Source organism: Lampris incognitus, chromosome 8, assembly GCF_029633865.1.
Source record: "Lampris incognitus isolate fLamInc1 chromosome 8, fLamInc1.hap2, whole genome shotgun sequence".
Classification (NCBI taxonomy): Eukaryota; Metazoa; Chordata; class Actinopteri; order Lampriformes; family Lampridae; genus Lampris; species Lampris incognitus.
The window spans coordinates 47128165-47136435 of record NC_079218.1 but is presented as its reverse complement, the minus strand read 5'-3'; the positions used below and the strand labels follow the sequence as shown (position 1 = coordinate 47136435).

At 48.7% G+C, this 8271-nt stretch overlaps 1 protein-coding gene across 1 annotated transcript in view; it reads left to right on the top strand.

Moving 5' to 3' along the window:
• dchs1b (dachsous cadherin-related 1b) overlaps window positions 1-8271 on the top strand; it is a 114314-nt gene that overhangs the window by 83266 nt on the left and 22777 nt on the right. The window contains 3 exon segments of the mRNA XM_056284333.1: window positions 2320-2760; window positions 4150-4445; window positions 4724-4839. Coding sequence (XP_056140308.1) covers window positions 2320-2760; window positions 4150-4445; window positions 4724-4839 — 853 coding nt within the window.

The window sequence follows — 8271 nt, the reverse complement described above, 5'->3', positions numbered from 1 at the left end:
TACCTGCACACAAACACACACACAGTTGCACATGTACACGCACACAAACACACACACACAGTTGCACATGTACACGCACACAAACACACACACAGTTGCACATGTACACGTACACAAACACACACACACAAAGTTGCACATGTACACACACACACCCACACATAAAAGTGCACACATACATGCACATAAACACACTGACAGCATAGCGACATGGTGAAGTGCGTTCATAAGCGACCCTCCACATAGTGGCTTTGGGGTATCGTGTCACACGGCTGTGGGTAAATTCAGCCTCAAAGGTGCAGTGAGACACGTGAGTTAGCTAGCTAGCTAGCTACAGGACAGGAGGAAGCTGGGATGGAATGTGACACACATGTAAAGCCACAGAGGTGCAGTTAGACATGAGGAATCCTGCACACATGAGCTAGCTAGCTAGCTGCAGGACAGGAGGAAGCTGGGATGAAATGTGATGCACATGTAAAGCCACAGAGATGCAGTTAGACATGAGGAATCCTGCACACATGAGCTAGCTAGCTAGCTACTGGACAGGAGGAAGCTGGGATGGAATGTGACACACATGTAAAGCCACAGAGGTGCAGTTAGACATGAGGAATCCTGCACACAAGAGCTAGCTAGCTAGCTACAGGACAGGAGGAAGCTGGGATGAAATGTGATGCACATGTAAAGCCACAGAGATGCAGTTAGACATGTGAGCTAGCTAGCTAGCTACCGGACAGGAGGAAGCTGGGATGGAATGTGACACACATGTAAAGCCACAGAGGTGCAGTTAGACATGAGGCATCCTGCACACAAGAGCTAGCTAGCTAGCTACAGGACAGGAGGAAGCTGGGATGAAATGTGATACACATGTAAAGCCACAGAGATGCAGTTAGACATGTGAGCTAGCTAGCTAGCTACAGGACAGGAGGAAGCTGGGATGAAATGTGACGCAGATGTAAAGCCACAGAGGTGCAGTTAGACATGTGAGCTAGCTAGCTAGCTACAGGACAGGAGGAAGCTGGATTGAAATGTGACGCAGATGTAGAAACACGTAGTCGCTGGAGTGTGTGGGCAGCAGGAGCTGACTCAGTCGCACAGTCTGGTGTGTACACCGTATGTCATGTTTAAAATGACATCCTGGGATGTAGGGCTTATCTGATCTCTGACCCACAGTATTATCAGGACCCTTCCACCTGTGTTCCTGTCAGTCAGATCGGGGCTGCTGCTTGGCGGGCCCGTGAGTCAGAAGGCTGCTTATGCGCTCATGCTAATTATCCAAATCACTTCCTTCCTCCTCTTGGTTTATCCTCCCATCCATGTTTGATAAACCATCACACATGATTAATACAAGCCAGGCACACAACCAGGTCTGTGTGTGTGTGTGTGTGTGTGTGTGTGTGTGTGTGTGTGTGTGTGTGTGTGTGTGTGTGTGTGTGTGTGTGTGTGTGTGTGTGTGTGTGTGTGTGTTCACATGCACACAGGAGTCTGTGTGCCTGAGTATAAGTCAAGACGTGCCAACTGCATACGCCTGCTGTCCTCACTTGCTCTTTAGTCCTGCAGTTCCTGAACATCACAGGACCCCAAGGCTCTCGCTCAGCGAGCCACAAGGCCCCTATAACACACATTTGTTTCCCATCTGCCTGCTGCCATCAGTGTCCTGCCATTCCAAGTGTCCAGACTGTTGCGTGTGAAGACCGCTGTAAACGGAGAGCATTATTTGAACTGGAATATATTTACAGCTCTACTCAACGGCAAGCCCGTTGTTGTTACGCCGCCTGTCAGAACCCCTCGACTCTCATCTCAACGCCAACATCTTAAAGTGTCAGGACATTTACTGGACGGAATCTCCCCAGAAGGGGTATTTAGTAATAATTGCAACAAAACAGAAACAGACTGCAACCCAAGGCTATGTTTAGGGCTGGGCAGATCAAGAGCCCTATGGCTATATGATCTGCAGAGCTGCCACGGGAAGTCTGTAACGCGTGCTCTGCTGGAAGTTGACCTTAACACGCTGTTTCCAATCTTTTTCCAATCTGTTCCCGAAATGTTCATATGCTTTTTTTAATGGTTTGTTTCACCTCGCTTGGGGGCTGGTTGACTGGGCCGCTGTATAAAGACAGAATCTAGCTGCGAGAGGGGTTTGACAGAAAGCATTTCAGTGGCGGTGTTGTGCAGTGGAGTCTATCGGCCAATTTAGACACGGTATTTATAGTGCCGATCAATAGTGCTCTTTAATATTGCAAACAATTTATAACAAATGCTTATAACTGTTTGAGGCTGGTATTTGAGCCCAGCCTGACTTTGCTGTCTGCCTCCCACCAGGTCCTCAGCTCCTCCAAGGCCAACCCCAAGCCCAACGTTCTCTCCATGACCCTAAACACAGTGGAGGGAGAAGCTCCAGGCTCCATCATTGGCTCCGTCAGCTCACATGACCAGCGTGACCCCGCTCAGTTGGATGGCCTGGTGACTTACCTTGTGGTGGGCGGGACCGACCTGGAAGGGACGTTTATGGTGGACCGTTCGAAGGGAGACGTTTATCTGGTACGGGAGTTGGACTACGAGAAGGGCTCGAGGTACACGCTCCATATCGAGGTCTCGGACTTCTCCCGGGCATTTCCCAGCAGCCACCGGGTGCAGCTGGACATACACGTGATGGACAGCAATGACCACGCCCCCCAGTTTACAGAAGACCCCGTTACCATAGTGATCCCGGAGAACACCGAACCTGGTGCTTCCATCTACACTTTCCAGGCTTTGGATCAGGTTAGTCACGGATTTGATACTCTACTGGGAGTGATTCATAATGTAAATTAACCCCGCTTCAGTTAACTCTACAGCTGACTCAAATGGTAAAATGAGTCAGAATGCAGTCTTTAGAGTCAATATTTGTTCAATCAAACAAATTATGTCTTATATGATATACAATAAAGCAGGGGTGGGCAATCTTGTCCAGAAAGGGCCGGTGTGGGTGCAGGTTTTTGTTCCAACCAAGCAGTTACACACCTGATCCCACTAACCAACCAGTAGAGTCTTTGCTGAGGAGCTTGATTAGGAGACACGGGTGTGTAACCGTGTGGTTACACACGGTATAAAGTATAATAAAGTATAAAAAAAATCGACAAGGACACACAGCGTTTCTGTTGTGTGACTTTGTTGTGAGCGGAACAATGTGGGATCATTGTCTCTAGATTGTATTTGTAGACCCAGTATGGACTGCAAATTTCCAGTAGAGTAGCCAATGTTATGTATTATTTTAGAGAATTTCCTGATTGGACGCTTAAAATGAACATAGTAAAATACATGGTGGTGCTTTTGCACCTTTCGATTAGAGCTGAAGTTAGCTTGTCTGAATCATGGTTTTTGTTAACCGGCAATCCAGAAAAGCAGGCTGACACAACAGAAACACTTTTATCCCTGGTCCGCGGTGGTGTAGCGGTCTAAGCATCGGCTTTTGTGTCGATCCAGTTGCCCACTGGGGAGCGGGGTTTGCCCCCCGGTCTCGTCAGATCCGGCTATGGCCGGATTCGATGAAGCAGCAATAATTGGCAAAGCTGTCTTTGGGGGGGGGGGGGTGGAGTTGGTTTATGTTCGTCACATGAATGCGTCTCTGGGGGGAGCAGTGGTTCGGCCTGGAGTCACCTCGCTTCCCATGATTTATTTATTTGAGAAAGTGAAAGGTGATAAGAGTACGTCCTGCTTATGTCGCCGTTGACGGTGTTTCTGTGAAGTCCTACAGAACAAATGAAACTATGCTGTATAGGCAATATCGAGTGAGTGGGTACACAAGGGGGAGGCTAAGAAAGAACAGTGGTGGCGGTGTAGGAAAATATATTTTGCCAACTGCCGAAGCAATGAAGATGTTAAGGTTGATTTAAAAAAACGATTTAACATCCTACAACAGCACATTATCTGATGCTTTCACAAACATTGTCAGAGGGGGGTCCACCCCCCCCTCCAAATCTTTGCAGATGCTGCCATCCAAATGTGAGCCATCACAGTTTGTGCATGAGTGAGTTAAAAGCCAGGTTCATGAGGTTCATATATTACACCCATAGATAGTCTATACCTCACAATGCACTTGTGTTGCCTTTCTATGAATGAACAGCGATGAGTGACCGCCTCATCGGGATGTGTTTGTTTTCCTCCCCGCAGGACGGTAGCGGACCGAACAGCGAGCTAAGCTACTCCGTCGAGCACTGCTGGCCCGACACCCCTGAGCTCCTCACCCTTGACCCCTCCACGGGGATGCTGACCCTGGGGCAGAAGTTAGACCGCGAGGTTACGCCCTCGCTCTACCTTGTGGTGCGGGCCACAGACCAGGCGGTGGACCCGTCCCAGCAGCGCTGGGGTTCAGTCACGGCGCGGCTGTTTGTGACCGACGAGAACGACAACGCCCCGGTCTTCAGCTCCCCGTCTGCGGTTAGCGTCATGGAGGACCAGCCTGAAGGGTGGGTGGTGTGTCTTGAGTGCATGGCCTCTTCTGTCGTTTGCCCTTTTTTTTTTGTGTCTGTGTCTAGAACTGTAAGGATAGAGTACGAACTTCTCCATGAAGAACGAGGCACGTTCTCACACCACGCCAATGCCGCTTCATCGGTCCATGTAAACAGGCTTTCTACGTAGGCCGTTGAATGGAGCTCGTTTGTTTTCCACAGATAAATTCTGGAAATCCGTAGGTGCTCATTTTGCCCGTTTTCATGTTTGTTTGTTTTTTATCTGTGCCGGACAGTTTTGTGATTTTGTACGTGATGGCCCGCGATGAAGATGAAGGTGAGAACGGCAGGGTGTCGTACAGGATCCAGGCGGGGAACAGCGTCGGTCGCTTCAGTCTCAACCCCAACACTGGTAAGGCTCATCCAGAGCGGACGCAACACCCGGAAATATACAATAGGGTCATCACAATACCAGAGATTTCACAAAAACATTCACTTAACACTTGATCAAGGCGTGAAAGGAGCAAATTTACCACATGAATTCCCACATCTACAATCCTGTGCCGATTGATTTAACACCAGGGACAAACTAGTTTGTGGGGCTTTTAAGTTGGATTTCACGATTGATAGATAATCGGCATCCCACCCATGGAAGCCCACTGGACTAGCAGAACTTTCCAGAAGACTATAATTACCATCTGAAGTGCTCTGGGTCTCAACTGCTAAAGCACTCATAACCCTCATAACCTCCTTTACTAGATGATCTCTCGGTGCCTAAGAGCGATATTTCACATGAATAATGCTTTAGTGTTCTTCTCGTGACAGAAGTGTTCATGGGAACTAAACTTTATTTGGACTGGGGATGGGGACGGCCTTTGATATGTTATATATACATGTATGTGCATATGAAGGGGTAGTTTCTCCGTCAGTGGTGCTGGGTATTGTAAGCCTGCGTGGCCCTGGCTGAGAAGGGATTAGGATCGGTACGGCGGACTCATAATGGAGCTTCCAGATGGGAGAAACTTTGTTGCTCCTTTACTGTCAAGTGCCTGGTGAATTAACATGGGCTGATGTTTCACTTCTGCTTTGTCTCACGGGCTGTGTGGCATTTAGCTTAGCAAAGCAACGGTCCAGCCTCCAGTCCCTTCAGCAATATCTCTAACGACGGATTAACGTTCTATTCCAGAAACACCTACCGAGCTACGACCTAATGTGCGGAGGCATTATTAGAAAGATCATATCGCTAATAGTCCCTGCAAAACATAAATCATATGAGCTATTATATGAGCTCTCATTTTCTGTGGTTACAACCTACATCCTTGTTTTTTATTAATAGCACCATCCGCCTGGGTTGGACACATACAACTGCTTGTTGCTCGCGGAAAATGGTCGAATAATGACAGGGTTCGCAGTGCTCTGTGATTTGCTGAAAACATGGGAATGAAAATACTATCAAAAACAGGCATGCGAGCGTCCGGGTGGCGTGGCGGTCTGTTCCCGTTGCCTGCCAACACACGGGGATCTCCGGTTCAAATCCCCGAGTTACCTCCGGCTCAGTCGGGCGTTCCTACAGACACAGTTGGCCGTGTCTGCGGGTGGGAAGCCGGATGTGGGTGTGTCGTGGTCGCTATACTAGCGCCTACTCTGGTCGGTTGGGGCGCCTGTTCGGGGGGGGGAGTAGCGTGAGCCTCCCACGTGCTACGTGCTACTCCTCACTGTCAGGTGAAAAGCGACTGGCGACTCCACATGTATGGGAGGAGGCACGTGGTAGTTTGCAGCCCTCCTCGGATCGGCAGAGGGGGTGGAGCAGCGACCGGGATGGCTCGGAAGAGTGGGGTAATTGGACGGATGCAATTGGGGAGGAAAAAAACAGGCATGCAAGTCTGTGGCACAGATGATCAGATGGTTCGGGGTAGCCATTTGATCCGTCCCGTCCTCTTTATTGGCCTATGCCTTTGAGCAGGCTCCTTTAACAGGGCATAATACACAGGTAGCGCCGGTGTTCCTGTTTTTGTTTTTCCAGTTATGGCCGCTATCGCAAATGTTTAAATGTGCAAAGGTTTTCCTCCATTTATTCAGCCCCGGCATAAAAACTGGTCATCCTGACCTGCTTATTCCCTTTGCGGCCTGCTAGCTTGCTTGATATCAACTAGCGCTGCGACGTCGGCCCGTGCGATTATATAACTGCAAAAGGCTGCGATTTAATTAGATGATAAAATGTGCAAATGGGAACGTCTGCTTGTGCGCTGTCCGCGTGTCTACGCCCAAAATTAAGAGATGACCGGTCAGCCTACGGTCACATGACTACCTGCTGTGCTGCGCCAGCGAGAAGGAAGCGGTGGATACCGATGGCAGTGAGCAGGTTAACGCTGATGAACTGGTGGCACAAAACCACGACCTCTGTTATAAGGCGATGTAGCGATTTCAGGGGGCAGCCAGGACACGGTCCCACCAGTCAACTAAAGGGTCCAACCCATTAGCCAACCGGCTAGCAAGTCTACTCATTCATGCTCATTACACTACCCCCCCCCCCGGGAAGCACGTCCCCGCGTTTCAGCATGGCTTCTGATGGCCTCACGGTCTCACCGGCCCACTTCTGACGCCAATGTAGCGAATTTGGCGAGCCAGGAATCCACCGCAGCCGGGACACGACGCCGGGCCTCCCGCACCACTACGTTAAACAGTCGACTAAAGGGTCCGACCCGATCACAAACCGCACAAAAGGATTCCCATCAACATTTCACCCAGCTTACACAACTCATGTGTTTGTCGCAGGGTTATTCTCTTTATAGCTTCATGGTATCAAATTAACATATCTGATCTGTTCAGTCCATAACACACACACACACACACACACACACGCAGTAAGCCTAGATGATACTGTGAAACATAAATACTGAACAAATACTGAACAAATATCTGTAGCCTAAACCTATAGAGTAGTCAGCTGTTTAAGTCAGCCCACGAAACAGACCTCATTTATGAGCAGGAAACAAAAACTGAAGCACTTCTAAAAAACACAGGTTTGAAATGGCAGGTTGCAGGCGGTTCCTTTAAAGTAGCGAATGGGTTTGGTTGACTGCAGAGCTAAAACACACACACTCACGCACACACGTTATATTTTCGTTCACCTTAGGTGATCCTCCCGCTTGTCGAGGGGTGATTATTGCGGGTGTAGGGTGTAGAATTAGGTGGAAAGAGAGTAACTGAAGCCAGAGTCTGGGTGGGGGTCTGATTTCATCCGCTCACCCCTCGGATTTACTTGGAAAACAGACGCACACTCGCGCGTATGTCTAATCACACAATAACTGATGCTGTACAGATTTATGAGCTATCAAATATGCCGTTGTATAGAACACATAAAACGGGGGGAAAAATGAATCTCGTGGGGGGGGTGGTTTTTTTAACGAGGGGTGGTTATTTTAACCAGGCAAGCAGATAACTCCGTGTGGTGCACACACATGATAGTTAGGAACCAGAACCTTCTGCATCATTCAAAGAGCCACCAAAGTATGTATGCATATATTTATGTTGTGTGTTCGTGTGTGCTTCTTGCAGGAGTGTGTATTTGTGTTTACAGGGGCTTAAAATGTATATTCCAGCGTGCACACTGATAAAACACCATAGTGGGGGCACGGGCAAGTCGGGGTAAGATCAAAGTTTTACTGCAAGCCTAGCCCGAGTGAAGTGAATGTGGGCTCTTATTGTGGAAACTCATAAAGCTGTAAGGGTTTTGTTTTTACTGGCCCTCCAGGCATATAAATACCACTTTTCTCTCTCAGGTACACAAAATTGCACTATCTCAACAAGAGCAACTCCAATGTAAACTCACATACAACACACA